This window comes from Pagrus major, chromosome 8 (assembly GCF_040436345.1).
Source record: "Pagrus major chromosome 8, Pma_NU_1.0".
In the NCBI taxonomy this organism is placed as follows: Eukaryota; Metazoa; Chordata; class Actinopteri; order Spariformes; family Sparidae; genus Pagrus; species Pagrus major.
Window position 1 is genome coordinate 27,997,602 of NC_133222.1, and position 18,432 is coordinate 28,016,033.

The 18,432-nt window shown below is 41.6% G+C and overlaps 1 protein-coding gene across 1 annotated transcript; it reads right to left on the minus strand.

Moving 5' to 3' along the window:
• Window positions 1-144: 144 nt before the first annotated feature.
• Window positions 145-18,369, minus strand: pla2g15 (phospholipase A2, group XV). Its single transcript, XM_073471473.1, has 7 exons — window positions 17,997-18,369; window positions 16,021-16,177; window positions 14,234-14,352; window positions 13,906-14,004; window positions 12,623-12,847; window positions 2,834-2,946; window positions 145-2,184 (listed from the first exon to the last, which is right to left on the minus strand). Exons 1-7 carry the CDS (start codon window positions 18,145-18,147, stop codon window positions 1,783-1,785), a joined length of 1,266 nt encoding a protein of 421 aa, XP_073327574.1. The 5' UTR covers window positions 18,148-18,369; the 3' UTR covers window positions 145-1,782.
• Between the last annotated feature and the right edge of the window lie 63 nt (window positions 18,370-18,432).

Here is an 18,432-nt window from a genome sequence, read left to right on the forward strand (position 1 = left end):
ACTTAATACGGTTAAAATGACTGTTATATTACTGACACTTGACAAAGCTTAAGGCTCTGGAAGGTCAACACCACATTCACTGTCTATGTAGTTCACACACGTTCACATGTTCACAAATTTACTGCACAAAGAAAAGTCCATGGCTGATTGTAATATTTGAAATATTTACTCTATAGAAGGCAGCATGTTTATGACACACATTTATGATAGTTCACAGCAGATATGAGAATATCATTTTGGTCTGGCCCTGAGGGGCTCGATGGCACTTCACAATCACTCAGTTCAGAGAGATTCTGGCTACACGTCTACAAGGACAGGAAGTCAGGGTTTAAACTCAGGGTTTAAACTTAAAAAAAAAAAGATTTATAACATAAAACAATTAAAGTCCCCTCAATCGTTCCTGTCTAAATCCAGACAGTCGAGGCACCTGGTTCAAACCAAACCTGGGTATAAGTTGGGTATAGAGCCATCAATATACTGTATATAGAACATTTGAAGTGAAGAAAAAGAGCATAACATTGCAGGTGATCCACTTTTATATTATACATGAATGCTAAAATGAACTTCAGGAGCAGAATTTAAATGGATATGAAATTTTTTTTTAAACTCTTAAAAAAACTGAGCTTGAAAGTTCTTCCTTGACAGCAGAAACAGTTTGACAGAAAAAACACTCAAAGGTCAACTCACAATGCTTTCACATCTCATGAACTTCATCGGCGCCTACAGCTGTCGTGACTTGGCCTAAGCGTGGAAACTACAACTTCGAAACTACTGAGCAAATACTATTAAGTGAAGACCATGCGATGCTGTGGAAAGCCCTGGAAAAAGCTAGTAACTCAACTTAGACTTGAAGATTTTTTTTTGACAAATCTTTTAACTCAACTGTTGAGTCGAGCTGTACTTTCTTTCCAATAGCTTTCAACTGCATCTCATTGTTTTCATCAATAGACAGAGCAATCTCAATGAATGGACCCAACTCTGTCCATTAAGACAATGAGAAGCAGTTTAAAGCTCTTAAAAATGGTAGTAAATGGATATTTTTTTATTGTCAGTTCTGTAAAGCTGTTTGAGCAGCATCAACGTGACTAAAATCAACTTCTATAACCCAGGTGTGGTTCCAGTCAGCCCCTCAGCACATGACTTGTGACATCGATGACACAATTAAACCAAAGTCATCAAACAGCTCGTGCTGCATGCAAAACACGGATCAACAGAAGAATCACTCGAAATCAAAAACATCTGCTCAGGTCACCTGCTGCACTGAGAAAGATATGAACACTGTATGTGTTTCACCATTTATCCAAACAACATTAGAGACAAAGGAGATTAGAAATGTCTTCCACAACATTAATAAAAAGATCTGACTTTGATTAATAACTCTGTGTGGCACGTACTGTATATCCCTGGTTTTTGACTGGTACATACACACGTTCTCGATCATAAAACATGAATAGAGTAGGTAAAATCTCAGGTTCTTTGCAAGCTGAGACCAATATAAAAGTTAACAACCCGACAGTAAACAACCCGACAATAACATAAGTTGTACAGTTACAGCTATAAAATTAATTTTTAAATTTTGATTCTTCAATTGTACTAAAAAAATTTAATACTTTTTCTTCAGCAATGTGGCATGTACAGGGGAGGATTTGGCAGTCAGTGTCCGGAGAGACAGGCGAGGTGAGTCAGTCTCTGTCTGTCCTTCATAAAGCTGTGAGTGTGTCAGTGTGAACTTTAAATAAATCTGTGTGTGTGTGTGTGTGTGATTAAAGCCATCTTCCTGCATCATGGGGAGAAGAGCACAGTCTTGATGTAAGCCACAGTCGTGAAGTTCAGCAGCATGTTCACATGTTCGTTCCCCGGAAGCTCCTTAAGCATCACAGGCTGTTTCTGCTTCCCTATCCACCGCTTGCACTGCACGGCGCTCATCAGGTTCACAGTGCCGTCCCCGTCGCCGTACACCACGGTGGGCTCTACGTCCGGGAACTTCTCGGTGTACTGGAAGGCCTCAGACGTGCCGATGCCGCTGCCGTACAAGCAGTGGATAGCCACGCCGGGCGGTGTGAGGTCCGTCACCAGCGGCTCTGTGTCCTGTCGCATCAGCCAGCCGTCCTCGAAACCGATGTCTGAGTAGAGGCGGTGGTAGTCCTGCACAGTGTAGTTGGTGGTGGGTGTCTGCACTAAGACCTGGTGGGAGATGGGTGGGAAAGAGTCTGTCAGTAATTTGATTTGGTTACTTTTACCAAATGCCCCCATCCTACAGCTTCTAAAGAAGTCCAACAAAATTAGCAAGATTGCTTAACACTTGTTTTTTTTCTGCACAACCTGGAGAATTTGTTTTGATATCTACCCCACTTCCTGTTAACTGGCTGTGCATTATGGGTAGGACCTACTCATCCACTGTTCAACAGGTTTACCTTTACTTCAGTTTCAAGCTGCAGTAATTCATTTTTGGCAAATTTGGGGTTACTCTATAAGGTTGTTTTGGCTAACAGTTGCTAGCATGCAACTAGCTGCACAACCAGCAAACACAGAGCAACATTAGCATTCATTTTAAGTTGTGTTTTTGTTCACTTGACTAATGCAAGTTCAATAAAAAGCTGTCTGCTGCAACTAAACATAAGGTTGATGAGTGTTGAGTTTGCTAGTTGAAAAACCACAATAATCAATCAGTACAGCTTTATGGCCAAATATTTATATGAAAATTTCTACTGTTGACAGACACCGAACGCTCTGAAAGCAAGCCAGGTGGACAAATGAAAAGGGGTGACAAAGATGGACAGGAAAGAAAATGGTACGCCTATCTGCAAACATACACAAGCACTCACACACAGACCTTATCTTTGGGCCAGGTGTGGGCATAGGGGAGCAGCCAGGAGGTGGAGACGGCGGAGCGTTGCTGGGAGCGAATCTTCAGCGGGCTGATCACTGGGATGCGGTTGTTATCACCTGTAGGAGAAGAGAAACCAGTTACAAAGAACTGAAACTGAGCTGAGAATTTCCAGCCACAGATCCAAAACCAACCAGGAGTTTCATTTTATGGCTTCTTCAAAAACACTACTCATGTTCTGAAAAACGTAGCCCATACAGTATACTGTATAGTTTAATCCAGCGTGTCTCAGGGTTACAGGTAGGGTAAGGCAGGAAAGCATTTACCATCATACAGGATCTGATGTAACTGTCCTTTTTGCAATTTGGTCCGAGCAGATATGAAAAAATCTAGTAGAGGTCAAATGAGCGCAGTTGCAGCACATGACCAGGCTGTTCCCATCACATCCTATGAAACCGCACACAACAACTTCCTACTTTGATGAGTCCAAGAGACGAATGAATGTTTGTCAATTTTAAAGGACTTTACTACCCAGTAAAGATACAACGTGACACCATTAACCTGCTAAATTTACAGTTTCTTTAGTGGTAAACAGCGGTGGACTAAAGGTTAAAAAAGGATCTTTGAAGCACTCGCATTCACGGGTTAGTCTCATCGGACCAAGCACTCAGGTTTTGTTTCGCTGCACTGAACACATCAGATGGCAGATATTTACTTCACAGTGACCCTATTACATTTTCTTTAAGTTACATTTTGTTTTAATTAGAAAAGATTGAACGTCCCAGGCCGGTCCTACCATCCCAGAATTTATCTGACGATAGAGCAGTGGGTAAATAATAGGTTGCCTTCAAAGGGACAGTATAAGGTTCATCCATGTGTAGTAGTGTGTATATTTTTGCACTTTTTAAAATCATCAGGGCATTACACAGTCCTGTAAAATGTTGGACTAGATTGAAACAGATTTAGCCAAGACTTTTATTGTGAAGGGTAAATTTCACACTTCTGAATTGGGTTTTACCTGCTATTTGTAAATCCATCACTAATCATGTTAAGCTGTAATATAACTTCCAAAAAACTGGTTTTAGGTTGTCTAACAATATATTAAATTTAGCTTCTAAGCCTAAGGTCGTGTGTCTCGGGTACCACTTGACAACACCTCGGGCCGCTCAGTGGTCCTCCTGGATACACAATCCTCACATATATTTCTTATAATCTATAAGTATCAGATATTCTGCAAATTAAACCTGTATACTCTGTGATTTTGTTCTACTGCATGTCTGTCCATCCTGGGAGAGGGATCCCTCGTCTGTGGATCTTCCTGAGGTTTCTTTCATCTTTTTTCCCCCTGCTATGAGGGTTTTTTTGTTTTGTTTTTTCATTCTGGGGGGGTTTTTCCTGTCTTGAATCAAGGCTCTAAGGACAGAGGATGTCGTTAGCTACATGAGAGTTAGGTAAACCGTGAGATTAGTTGGGTAAGTATTTAGTAATCTCCACATAGTAACTTATTTCTGTGCAGCGACTGGTTTATTTTAATGATACATAAATCTCAACTTGGTTAACAATACGCTATAACTAGGCTAAGTTTGAACTAACAACGTTCTGGTTATTTTATTCTTCCCTTATGCTTTTTAAAGTGTTGCTCACAGTATTTTACTGACGGTAAATATGTTCTAATGAAGTCATAAACTTTCCTGTAAACTGTCTTCATTTTAAACCCAAAGTTTAGCAACTTCTTTTACTGACACATACAATATGTGTTGCACATCCACTAACTTCACTTCCTCTGCTAACTTGGGTTTTTTCTGTATGTGACATTAAGTTACTTAAACTGTATTACTGAATCAATGATGGCTAGCTGAAGTCTTTTGTTGCTGCGTTTATGGTGTAACACATGCACAGAGATCCATTTATGCAAGACTGCCATGTTACTCTACTTCAGCAGGCGCAGTATGTGTGTTAATGATTGACTATGTTTTTTATTATAATGATTCACAAGAAATGTTTATTGTTTTATGAGAAAAGTTACTGTAATGTTAGTGTGCATGTAGGAGCCATTTTTTATGTTGTGCAGGTATTTGTTTTTCCACTAGGGGAAGTATATTTCAGTTACTTTCTTTTACCCCAAACCTTCCCCCAGCTGTTGTTGATCAGAAGTGTTGATTAGTTTGAGTGGAGTGGTGGTGGAAGACACACACAGTTTTTACACGGCAGCCAGAGAAACAGTAGAATCTCTTTTTGTTCTGTCAATTTACCTTATCCTTTTTGTTCAAATAAACGGGAACCTCACCCAAAGATATTACTTTTACAACTTTTCTTTTTTATTCGCTCTGGAGTCGAGTCAAGAACGAACCATCCCAAACCACCACAGGTGACAAGTTTTGCTTTTTGAATAGTCACCACACAAGTAAAAACTGTTTGCCCTGGATGGAGGACAAGTAAAGAGCTTTGCCCTGGATGAAGGAAACAGCATTGTTGGAAAGAGGCTGCTGCTGCTTGGATCAAGAGGAGGCCATGGAGCTTGCAACCCCTCCCTCCTGTTCATCAGACAGAGCCAGAGGAGAAAGGTAAAGGACGCAGCAGACAATAAAACTGCATGATTGAAGAAACTGAGCCTGTTTGAGTGATTTAATGGAACTGGACAGTCTTGATGCATTGGATTGTGGAACTGGATGTCATGGATGTTGATGAAATGAAAGTTAATTGGAAAAAGGAGGAAATAATCAGCACCTGTGAATGACTGCAATTGTTCTGCTGCTGACGTCACAAGTTGACATATTTACAGTGTGGAAATGGATGAAAATGCTGATGTTGAAAATGTTCTTGAGGAGCGTGTTGCAAAAAGTGATGTTCCAACTGCTAAAGGTGATGTTGCAAGAATTGAGGAGCGTGCTGTAAAAAGTGATGTTGAAAAAAGAGGAAGAAAATTAACTGCAAAAGGTGTTTCACTGCTAATTGCAAACCTGCAAAGGAACCGGAAGTTAACCTTGAATCAGGCATCCAAAATCAAGTTGCAGATCAATAATCTGTTATGTGACAAAATAACAAGTGATACTTTGTGCAGTGTTGAAACCCTTTTAAATGAGTTTAACAAACTGTGTGAAGCTGCTGCTGAAACTCATGGTGCATTGATGGAAATGCCACTGCCTGAAGAAGAATACAAAAGGCAGCAAACATGGTTTGAACAGAAGTTTAAAGCAAATGAGAAATTCATGTGTGATGTGTATAAATGGTTGAAGGATGCACCAGAACATTGTGACAAACAGTCTGTAATACAGGAGGATGAGATTCAATTAAATGCTGACCAGGAGGATGAGATTCAACCCAATGACAGTATTTCAAATGTTCTCCCCCCTGGAAAAACACGGGTCTCATCTAAGTCTAAATCTTCATCCAAATCTTCCATCACAAGTTCTGCATGCTTACGAGCAAAGGCTGAAAAGGCAGCATTGATCCAACACATGGCTGCTTTGGAGAAAAAACATGCACTGGAGGCTCAGGAGGAGAAACTGCATGCAGAACAGGAACGATTAAAAAGACAAAAGGAACAACTGGAAATGGAAACCCAACTAGCTGCTGCTACAGCTAAAATAGCCATACTGGAAAGCAGTATGGTGGGAAGTGGCTCTACACCATCTGATGGAATGAATTCATATTTCGATAAAGCCACAAAATCAAAAATGGAAATGTCACAGAGGTCAAAGTTTGAAACAGTGCAACAACCACTCTCACAGCAACCACCTTCACACCTTCAGGATGCACGCCCTAAAGAAAGAAAGTATGTACAAACACAGCCTACAGAAACCTTCACTTCAATACAACCTATGCAATTCCTACCAAGAGCACCAGGAGGCAACACAACTGTCTTCAACTCACTGCAAGGTCACAGGTCAAGCAATGTTTGTACCACGCCACAAATGAACACAAATGAAAATAAAATACAGGACATTGGCAACATTATGCAGCGACAAACAGAAATCACTGCTCAGCTGGTTCAACAACAACACTCAGCATCTCTTCCACCTCGAGCAATACCCATATTTGATGGTGACCCTCTACAGTATGGATCTTTTATCATGGCATTTGAACAGGGAGTTGAAAGAAAAGTCAATAATCTCCAGGACTGCTTGTACTACCTGGAACAACACACCAGGGGGCAACCTAGAGAATTGATCAGAAGCTGCTATCACATGTCAAATGATCAAGGCTATCACAGAGCCAAATACTTGTTAAAGGAACACTTTGGCAATGAAATGAAGATTGGGGCTGCTTACATGGAAAAGGCTTTAAGTTGGCCACCAATAAAAGCTGAAGATGTTGGTTCTCTTCAAACATACATGTTGTTTTTGAGAGGATGTTGTAACATGATGGAAAGTCTACAGTATATGGCAGAAATGAATGTACCATCAAACCTGAAACAGCTTGTGATGAAACTGCCCTACAAATTAAGAGAAAGATGGAGAGCAGCTGTTTGTGACCTACAGGAGAGACGTGGAAGTAGAGTTTTGTTCTCTGATTTGGTCAACTTTCTGGAACATCAGATCAAAATTCTCTCTGATCCTGTCTTTGGTAACTTGCAAGACACACAAACTGCTACATTTAAAGGAAAAGCTCCCACAAGATTTTCACCCAGGAATAAAAATCCAGCAACTGTGGCAGCTGTAAGCACTTCAGCAGGTATAAAGTCTGCACAAACACCGCTCATCCATGCCTTGTCTCTATCAAAAAGCAAGACCACATCATGTTGCATATGTAAAGAGGATCACGCAATAGAAGATTGTGTACATCTTAAGAACAAAGTGCATCGTGAGAAACTTGATCTTTTAAGGCAAAGTGGTGTTTGTTTTGGTTGTCTAAAACCAGGTCATATCAGCAAAAGCTGCAAGAAACGTCTAACGTGTGATGTATGTAACTTCAGACATCCCACAATGCTTCACAACCCAGCTAAATTCAGAGCATTTGAGCAATCAAGCAACACGGTTGTCCCTCAGCAGACCTGTGCTCGCACTGGGGCCGGTACGCAGAAATGTGTTCTCTCAATTGTACCTGTACAAGTAAAGGCTAAGAATGGAGACAAAATTTTGACCACTTACGCTTTTCTTGACCCAGGAAGCTCAGCTACCTTTTGTACAGAACGCCTGATGAGACAGCTGAACATGGACAGCATCCAAACACACATCTTCCTGCGAACAATGGGACAAGCACATACTGTAAAGACTCATGTTCTGACTGGACTGGAAGTAGCTGGTTATGATGAGAACAGGTTTCTAGACCTACCTGAGGTTTACACTCAGCAAACCATGCCGGTTACAAGACACAATATTGTAACAGAAAAGGATCTGAGAAAATGGCCTTACCTGGAAAAGATTAAAGTTCCCGAGCTTGAAGTTGGAGTGGATTTGTTGATTGGCACAAATGCCTCAAAGCTTTTGGAACCGTGGGAAATTATTAACAGCTGTAATGACGGACCCTATGCTGTTCGGACCCTATTGGGGTGGGTGGTGAACGGCCCACTTAAAGGAAGTGGAAGTGATGCAGGGAAGAATGGCTGCCCTACTGTCACTGTCAATAAGATCTCCATTGATAAAGTGGAACAGTTGTTAATCACGCAATACAACCAGGACTTCAATGAAAGGTCATGTGATGACACTTTAATATCAAGAGAAGACATGAGATTTCTTCACATAATGGAAAAAACAATTCGCCTTGAAAACAACCACTATTGTGTTGATTTACCCTTTAAAGTTGATAATGTCATAATGCCAAACAATCGATGCATTGCTGAACAGCGAGTCATGAGTTTGAAAAGAAAGTTTCAGAGGAACACAGAATATCATCAGGAGTATGTGCACTTCCTAAATGATGTCATCAAAAATGGTTATGCGGAGCAGGTGCCTCAACAGCAACTGAATGGAACTGAAGGTAAAATCTGGTACATACCACATCATGGGGTTTATCATCCCAAAAAGAAAACATTGAGAGTTGTATTTGACTGTGGAGCAAGTTTCAAGGGCACATCTTTGAACAGCCAGCTGTTGCAAGGTCCTGATCTCACAAATTCCCTTTTTGGCGTTCTTCTCAGATTTAGACAAGAAGCAGTTGCCATCATGACCGATGTGCAGGCTATGTTTCACCAGGTTCATGTGTCTCAGAAACACGTTGATTTCCTTCGATTTTTGTGGTGGCATAATAGAGATGTGACACAACCTGTGGTGGACTTCAGAATGAAGGTTCATATTTTTGGAGCAACTTCATCACCGAGCTGCGCCAATTATGCCTTGAAAAGAGTTGCTGATGACAACACGGCTCAGTACAGTGACGAAGTATTAAAGACCATCAAGCAAAACTTTTACGTGGACGATTGTTTAAAGTCTGTGTCATCAGAAGAGGAAGCTTTGCAAATGGTACAAGATCTCACTGCTGCATGTGCCAAAGGAGGCTTTCGGCTCTCAAAGTGGATGAGCAACAGTCGAGCAGTTATTGCAAGCATCCCTGAAGAAAATCGTTCCAAAGCAACCAAAGAACTCAATTTGGATAAAGACAATTTACCTGTTGAAAGAGCTCTTGGATTGCACTGGTGTGCGGAATCAGACATGTTCATGTTCAAGATTGCACTGGAAAGTCGTCCATGTACCCGCCGTGGAATCTTGTCAGTGGTTAATTCTATCTATGACCCTCTTGGTTTCTTGTCACCGTTCACACTGCCTCCCAAGCTGATGCTGCAAGAGCTGTGCAAAAGAAAAATTGGTTGGGATGACACAATACCACCAACCTTTCTGCAGAAGTGGACACAGTGGCTGATAAATCTGCACAAATTGTCACTGTTAAAGGTGGAACGGTGCATCAAGCCAAAGAACTTTGGAAAGGTAAGCAATGCACAGCTGCATCACTTCTCAGATGCTAGTGAACACGGATATGGCGCTGTTTCTTATCTGAGATTGAAAGGCATCTCTGATGAAGTTAACATTGCTTTCATGATTGGAAAATCCAGAGTCACTCCCATGAAACAAACCACAATACCAAGGCTTGAACTCACTGCTGCTGTATTAGCTGTCAGACTGGATAAGATGATTACAAAGGAGCTGCAACTGGAATTGGACCAGTCAGTGTTCTGGACCGATAGCACGACTGTGCTTAATTACATTTCAAGTGAAACAAAGAGATTCCACACATTTGTGGCGAACAGAGTGGCTGTCATAAGAGAAGCCACAGAGGTGGCCCAGTGGAGGTACATTGGCTCTAAGCAGAACCCCGCTGATGAGGCTTCAAGAGGACTGTCAGCTGATGATTTTCTGAAATGTGAACGATGGCTCAAAGGACCAGAGTTTCTGCTGACTGAGGAAAGAACATGGCCAAAACAGGAGGTAAACAAACCTGCCGTCACCTTGGATGACCCTGAGGTTAAACAAGACCTCACAGTTAATGCTTGTGTTGTTGATGATGCATCCAATACCATGAACAAGCTTCTGACCTACTTTTCAGACTGGGAAAAACTCAAAACTTCAGTCGCCTGGTTTTTGAAGTTTAAAGATCTGCTTCAACAGCTAAGGAAAAACGGTAAAGCATGCAATAAAGGACATCAGCAACACAAAGCAAATATGAATGTTCAATCATTGACACGGGATGACTTACATACTGCAGAACTGGAAATTGCACGCCTCTGCCAACAGCAAAGATTTCACAGGGAAATCTCTCTCTTGGAGAAAGGCGCATCATCTGTGCCAACCAACAGTGACATCTACAGGTTGGATCCCATACTCCAAGATGGGCTGTTGAGAGTAGGAGGTCGTCTGAGAAAAGCATCCATGCCTGAGACAGTAAAACATCCAATAATTCTGTCTAAAGATCAACACATATCCAAACTTATCTTACAACACATTCACAAGCAAGTGGGTCACGCTGGACGCAATCACATGATATCTACACTTCGAAAAACCTACTGGATAACAAATGCAAACTCAGCCTGCAGAAAAATCATTGCTGATTGTGTTACCTGTCGTCGTCTTCAAGGCAGAGTTGGAGAACAAAAAATGTCTGACCTTCCAGCTGAAAGACTCCTGCCAGATTTACCACCATTTACTAATGCAGGTGTGGATTATTTCGGCCCTATTGACATCAAAAGAGGTCGCAGCATGGTCAAAAGGTATGGTGTAATCTTCACATGCATGACTAGTCGGGCAGTACACCTTGAAGCAGCCCACTCACTAACAACAGATTCATGCATAAATGCCATCCGACGGTTCATGTGTCGACGTGGGCAAGTCTACAACCTCAGGTCAGACAACGGCACCAATTTTGTTGGAGCTGAAAGAGAGTTAAGGGAAGCTCTTAAAGCCCTGGATCACAACAAAATTCAAAGTGCTTTGGCAAAAAGAGGAATAGCATGGACATTCAACCCTCCTGCTGCATCTCACTATGGCGGAACATGGGAGCGGATTATTCGCCTCATAAGAAAGGTGCTGTATTCCATTGTCAAACAGCAAACTATGGATGATGAAAGCTTTTGCACTATCCTTTGTGAAATTGAAGCCATTCTCAACAGTCGCCCAATAACCAAACTATCCGATGACCCTAATGACCTGGAAACACTTACACCCAACCACATTCTTCTGCTGAAGGCCAAACCTCTTCTTCCTCCTGGACTGTTTGATGATAGTGATGTATACATCAAACGAAGATGGAGACAGGTACAGTACCTGTCAGACTTATTTTGGAAGCGGTGGGTAAGAGAGTACCTTCCACTGCTCCAAGAAAGACAAAAGTGGACAAAGCCACGAAGGAATTTTTCTGTGGACGACATTGTTATTATCATGGACCCTTCTGCTCCAAGAAGTTCATGGCTAATGGGTAAAGTGACCAAAACCTTTCCAGACAGGAGAGGTGTTGTCCGGTCAGTTCAGCTGAAGACCAAGACAGGCTTTCTGGAGAGACCTGTCACAAAACTCTGCATGCTGTTGGAGACATAAAGATTGTTATTAAAGACTGAAATATGGATTGACTTCTAAAGAAAGAAGATTTGATTTATGGACATTTACTTCTAAAGAAAGAAGAAGAAGATTTGCACACACATACACATCCTTTTTGGCTCCTTTTTGAAATATGTTTATATAATTGTAAGTGCACACCAACACAATTATGGGGCCGGTGTGTAGGAGCCATTTTTTATGTTGTGCAGGTATTTGTTTTTCCACTAGGGGAAGTATATTTCAGTTACTTTCTTTTACCCCAAACCTTCCCCCAGCTGTTGTTGATCAGAAGTGTTGATTAGTTTGAGTGGAGTGGTGGTGGAAGACACACACAGTTTTTACACGGCAGCCAGAGAAACAGTAGAATCTCTTTTTGTTCTGTCAATTTACCTTATCCTTTTTGTTCAAATAAACGGGAACCTCACCCAAAGATATTACTTTTACAACTTTTCTTTTTTATTCGCTCTGGAGTCGAGTCAAGAACGAACCATCCCAAACCACCACAGGTGACAAGTTTTGCTTTTTGAATAGTCACCACAGTGCATGTTATGCTCTTGTTGAGACCTCACCACATGGTCCTACCAATAGAGAGGCCTGCATGTAAACCAAAAGCCTAACATGTGGCCCCCACGCACTAACAAAGCCTGAAAACAAAAGGAAAGTGCGCCAACCAAAGCGTCCAGTAGGTTACACCTGGTGCTATATTTCTACAGGTTTGAAACTCCCTTCTCCCATCCCACCTGAACGCACCGTCTTTCTGGCGCAATCTGAATGGTTAGACCCACTCTAAGCACACTAAAACTGTTCATACAATAGCAGTTTCATCTCTTACCAGATGTGAGCACACGGAGGGTCTTGGCCACCCCAGCCCACGGTGGCCCCAGACAGATGAAAGCTTTGATGTATCTGTCTTTCCAGGCCTGTGGCTGCTGGTTGAGGAAGTACAAGGTGTACATGTTGCCCATGCTGTGAGCGATGAGCACCACAGGCCCGCCGGCCTTCTCTGCCATCTCTTCAATCATGTGCTGCAGCGCCAGGAAATACTCTTTATTCTCATCTGAGAGAGGAGAAAAGAATAGAAGATAAGAATCAGAGTTGCCCCACTGGACCCGCTTTGATATTCCATGCGCTTGCATTATTGGGCTGGAGTGCCTTCAAGACGTAACCTTTGATTGCTTCCTGGTTTAGACAGAGAAGCTCCGGCAGGAATGATCCGGTTGAATTGTGGCCTGATGGGTAAAATTCCCCACACTTTCCCAGGTTATTTACCCCCATTCATTCGGACTTCACTTCTGTCTACAATACCCCTTTCAAAGTAAAACCCCCAAATTCCATGACTGGCAGGAACACTGTTTAAAAGCACGTGTTCACATTGACAGTGAGCGTCTTCCAATTTTTTTTTCTTTCCACATATTGTGCCAAGTAACAATACACTGACTCACAAATTCCTTGACGGTTTAAACACAGAAATGTATCCATGGCTGCAATAACTTGTTCGTGTCACATGTTGTAATGTGCCAGCTGGTTTTAACAACCAATCAACAGATGGGTTCTCCAAACACCAGCTAATATGCTTTATTTTCAGTCCCTAGAGTCAAAACTAAACATGGAGAAGCAGTGTTCAGTTATTATGCGCCACATATCTGGAACAAACTCCCAGAAAACTGCAGGTCCGCTCCAACCCTCAGCTCTTTTAAATCAAGGCTGAAGACCTTTCTGTTTGCCACTGCCTTTCACTGAAGCAATTTCAAGGCTTCAAACTGCACTGTGACTTTTATTTTCTAGTCTTGTCTCTTTTAAACTTATTGTAGTTTAGATTACTTTCCTATTTCTCAACTTGTTTTAATGATTTGTTTGATGTCTTCCTACTTCTTTTTAATGTCTTTTAATGTAATTTTTATGCCCCTGTAAAGCACTTTGAGTTGCCTTGTGTCTGAATTGTGCTATACAAATAAACTTGCCTTATGTACTTTTGTCATTGTGAGGAGCAGCTACACGAGACAAGTCTCAGGCCTTGTAGTGTGATGAACTCAAGAGATGTGAGGTTTCATTATTCGTAAGTTTGAATAAAGGTTAAGGTGATGAATGCAAGTCATGTCGTGCGTGGCTGCTTACTGGGGGCTTTCCTCCAGTCATAGGGAGCTCCTCTGACATCATCATCTCTGGTGTAGCCCCACTCTACCAGCGCCTGCACGATAGTAAAGAAATACATGCCTAGGAGACAAACAAACATGCACAAACACAAGTTAAGAAGAAATTAAGGTGACAGATATTTCAATTTATTACTCAAAACATTGGCAAAGGTAAAAATGTGATTCTTGCTTGTCTATCTTTGTGAGGATCCTTTTGGACTTTGAGAGTGGAAACATGTATGGGAACAGAGGGCATTTTCCCCTGTCCTCACTTCTATAAAGAACTGTTTGTTTTTGGACCTTCAACTCACCAACACTGCGTTTGCTGGGGTCCAGATACTCCAGTGAATACGTCTGTCCGAACCCTGGGACACGGACGTCCACACCTGGCGGGGATGAGGTGCTGTGTGTGGTACTGTTGTAGATAAGCCTGCACACACAATCAGACACACATAAATCATCACCAGGAGACAGATCAGTGTCAGTTCTGCATCTGTGGTGAACCACACACACACGCTCAGTGTCAAGTACATGTTACTACGAGTCAAAAGAAGCACTTCCCATTTTAATTCATCCCTTGCTCTACCATCAACTTAGTTATGTGTGACAACGACTTCCCTTACTCGGTTTTATTTTAAATCCCATACGGATGTGAGAAAAAGGAAACAGATGTGGGAAGTATTTCAAACATTTTGCTGTTTTGAAAGCTTCAAATCTGTACCTGCTAGATAAACACATAAACTGGGTCTTGGTTATTTTGTAAAACAGTGCAAATTCTAATCCGCATTATTTTTTGTTTAACTAACAAGGGTTAGAACTCTGAATTACAAATTCACGTACCAGGATGCACTCAGGATGAAATTACTGAAACTGTCGCTCTGTGACTCAGACTATTAGTGCCCATTTCACCTGATGCATCCAAACACGTACAGACCTGTAGCGTGACTCTACCGTCTCACCCACGTATCTTAAGTCTGCCGTTAGAGTAACAAGGTTCTGAGTAAATGTATCCACTTGGCTTACAACAGGTCTTTGTCATTATCATGTGAACAACCCACTTTGAAAACGGCTGGTCTGGTATGACCGGTAAGCTAACATTTTAGCTGAAGTTTGGATATATATTGCTGTGTAACTGACATTACTGAGGCAGTTTGTTGACTTACTGACTGCAATAAAAGCACTTTAACATAAGTGCTGTTTACACTTAGAATGAAACAACTGGTTTTATGTTTAAGGCGTTTCCTGGACTTTAAATTGACTATTATGCATCTGCAATAAAAAAATGTGCTGTCTGTAGCCACTGTGCCATACCAGCCAGTCGCCTTAAGTCCAATCATGTGATCAGCCAGTTATGTGTGATCATTGTTTCCACTCACTACTCATGTTGCCTTCATTTCAAAATAAGAGCTGGCCCAGAGCAGTAATTCAACATTACTGCAAATGCATTTTTGTTAATTGCAATCACGACAAAGTTCTCATTTTGGGATATTATAACTCACAGTTCTCATGTCTAAACGATTACACAAAAACAATATATAAACATGTATTTTCTGGAAATTACAGGAGTGTGAAATTACAGGTGTTCACTAACAATGTTTATGACATGATAAGTCGAATGGCTTAAATAAAGACTTACTCAGTATCCAACATGTAGGTCTTTTTTAATTGATTGCTGATGGAGACATTTAAAGGAATGCTATCTTAGCCTTTGTGTCATTCCATACCTTGTTGATAAATGGACGGTACAAAGGTCAGTTTATCTAGTGTAGGTTGATAACTGTTCACACAAAGTCAACCAAGTCATTGAACCCATCTACCTACTTGCTTCTCCTATTGACAACACTTCCAGGTATTAGCCGTTTTGGAATTTGCACCACAGAATGTTTTCACGAAAATCAAGTGTTCTCCGTAGTCATCTTTACCACAGACACATTCCACACTAATCATGACATGATAACAGTCAAAACAGGACATCAACGAACCTTTTACAAGAGAAAATACAACTTGTGCATTTGGTGAGGTAGATAAATTCATCAGTGTCTGACAAACAGTGCTTTATTGATGTCTGAACAAGCAGAAAGAGAAACCCACGACATACCTGATGTTATCTATCCAACAGTCTATGGCCACAGGGACCAGCAGCTCCAGGTTGAGCCACAGGGTGAAGAAGGAGTCGGTCTTCTTATAGCAGATGTAATGGACCACACTGGGTTTGTCCAGCTTCGCCTCCAACTGGTTTCCCAGGTCCCCTGGAACTGCAACGAGCGATATTAGCAATGAGTCACACATCTGCAACATCAGATTTGTGACAGCACTTCTGTTGATGTGGATATACATGAAAATAAAATTAAAAGTCAGTAACATGTTGCTCTTAGGTGATTTTCTCATGCTGACCCTGCTTTCACGTACATACAGTATTTCTAAGAAGAGCTGAACGATATGGGGGGGGGGGAAAAAATCATACTGTAATTGTTTTGGCAGAAACTGCGACTGCATTATGAACAACAATTTTAGATTTTGTAATTTTGCTAAAAAATTTCAAATGTTTCAAACAATTTCTAATAATTGGACCTAAATTGAGCCTGGGCAGGCATCATATTTCATTTGCCATTTGTCCTCCAACTGCTTTCCTCTTCCGCTGTGCATGATCAAACCACATGCATAAAACATTTCACAACAGTACATGCAATGTACACTCAAGCATGATGTCCAAGTCTCATGGTAGATGCCATGCAGCAAAATGCAGTTCAAAACACACAAAACATTTTAAACAAGGCAGACAGCTGGTCAAAATTTGGAGCAAATGTGACAATTTTTTTGTGTAATTTTCAGAAACTTTGTACCTAAATGTGACAGAAAAAAATTGGTGGATGACTTGGAGTAAATACCTGTCAAAATTGAAAAGCTCTAACAAAGTCAGTAAGTTTTAACAGGCCCTTGTGCTTGTCTCACTTTCAGTGTGATGCTAAATGACAGAAGCCAGAGACAGGTTTTCTCTGTAGCTGTTATATTTTACTGTTTAACCACAAGCACACACAAACAGCAGGAGATCACGCTGGGTCAAGCAGCTACACAGACTCTTATCACACACACATGAAGGCAGATAGGGCTGTGGTCAAACACAGATAAGATTCCTCTAAACCCGAGACCATTTCAATGATTGTGTGGGAGAAGGGGGGGACTTGCAGAATTATGAATTAAATTTGAGCTGAAAGTTAGACTTTATTGTAAGATAAGCCCAGTCTAGAAGAGTCTAGAAGAGGACTTCGTCAGTGTCCTGAGACGTTAATTGGCTGCAGTGCTGGAGTCAGTCATATGACCGCAGCGCTGCTGGATGTCAACATGCTCTCAGACACTCGCAGCTCTCACGGAACAACTTGTGGCATTTGTGCAGACAAACGGTTTAAATGTCTTCCGAATCTCGCAAATAAAAGACAACATTGCTGTTGTAATAAGAGCCACTTTTCTGATAATCGTCGAAACAGGAGTTCCTTTCATCGACAATGTCTCGCCAAACTCCGTTCACAAACACAGCAATGTAAAGACGCCTTCCTTGAGAGCGACATTAGATCCTCAGCGAACGATGACTAAACACATTTTCGGAAGCGATGGGGACAAGTCAACGACACAGCACAGATTTAATACTCAAAATGACATCTTATCAAACAAAATTCAACAAAACAACCCGTACAGACCGCTCTCTGCGACGAATCGCTGGTTGTTTTGGTGGACGAGGATAATATGACCGACAGGCCAAATATATACGAAAGTTTCCATTTCATTGACGTATATACAAATTGTACGAATATGTGCAGGCCGAATTCAGGACTGACTAATAACGAATTTAAAAATGTGTTGAATCTTATTGTAAGTTCCCTACAATGTTTGATACAAGCTAAGAGAGAATAAATTCATAAAATTCTGAATGGAGTTTGGCCTATCCTGAGCATCGCCCTGCATCGCTAGCTGTTGATGAGCTGGCTGAGAGGTGAGTAAGTTGCGCAATTATTTTGTCAACAGATAGTAAGATGAACAAGGCTACGAACCACATAAAACACTGATGAAAACACTTACTGAGGACCACAGGGGGTCTCGGGGGCTGACAAGACTTGTCGCCGGCGCATTTCTCTAACGGTCTCCCGCTGCTCCGAGCCGACAACAGCAACAACAACAAACCGACTTGGAGCAGCGAAGAGAAGGCGGTTATCCGGTGCCAAGCCGCCATGGCTCCTGGTGTCTCATAGCCAGGCGGTCATGGTCGTCTTCCCCTCGGTGTGCTCAGGTCTGCAGCGGGCTTTTCTTTGTTTGCTGTTGAAACCGTCTGATGTGATTTCCAGCTATGTAAACGTTGACGATGATCAGTGAACAGGAACGTAATGATCACGAGGTACACATTACAGAGCAATCCACCCGGCGACGCTATTTCAGCAATCAAGTCACAAGTCATCGACCGCAGATGTAGTCGAACAGACTTACAGAGATAAGGTTCTACCTGACTTGTATTGGATCT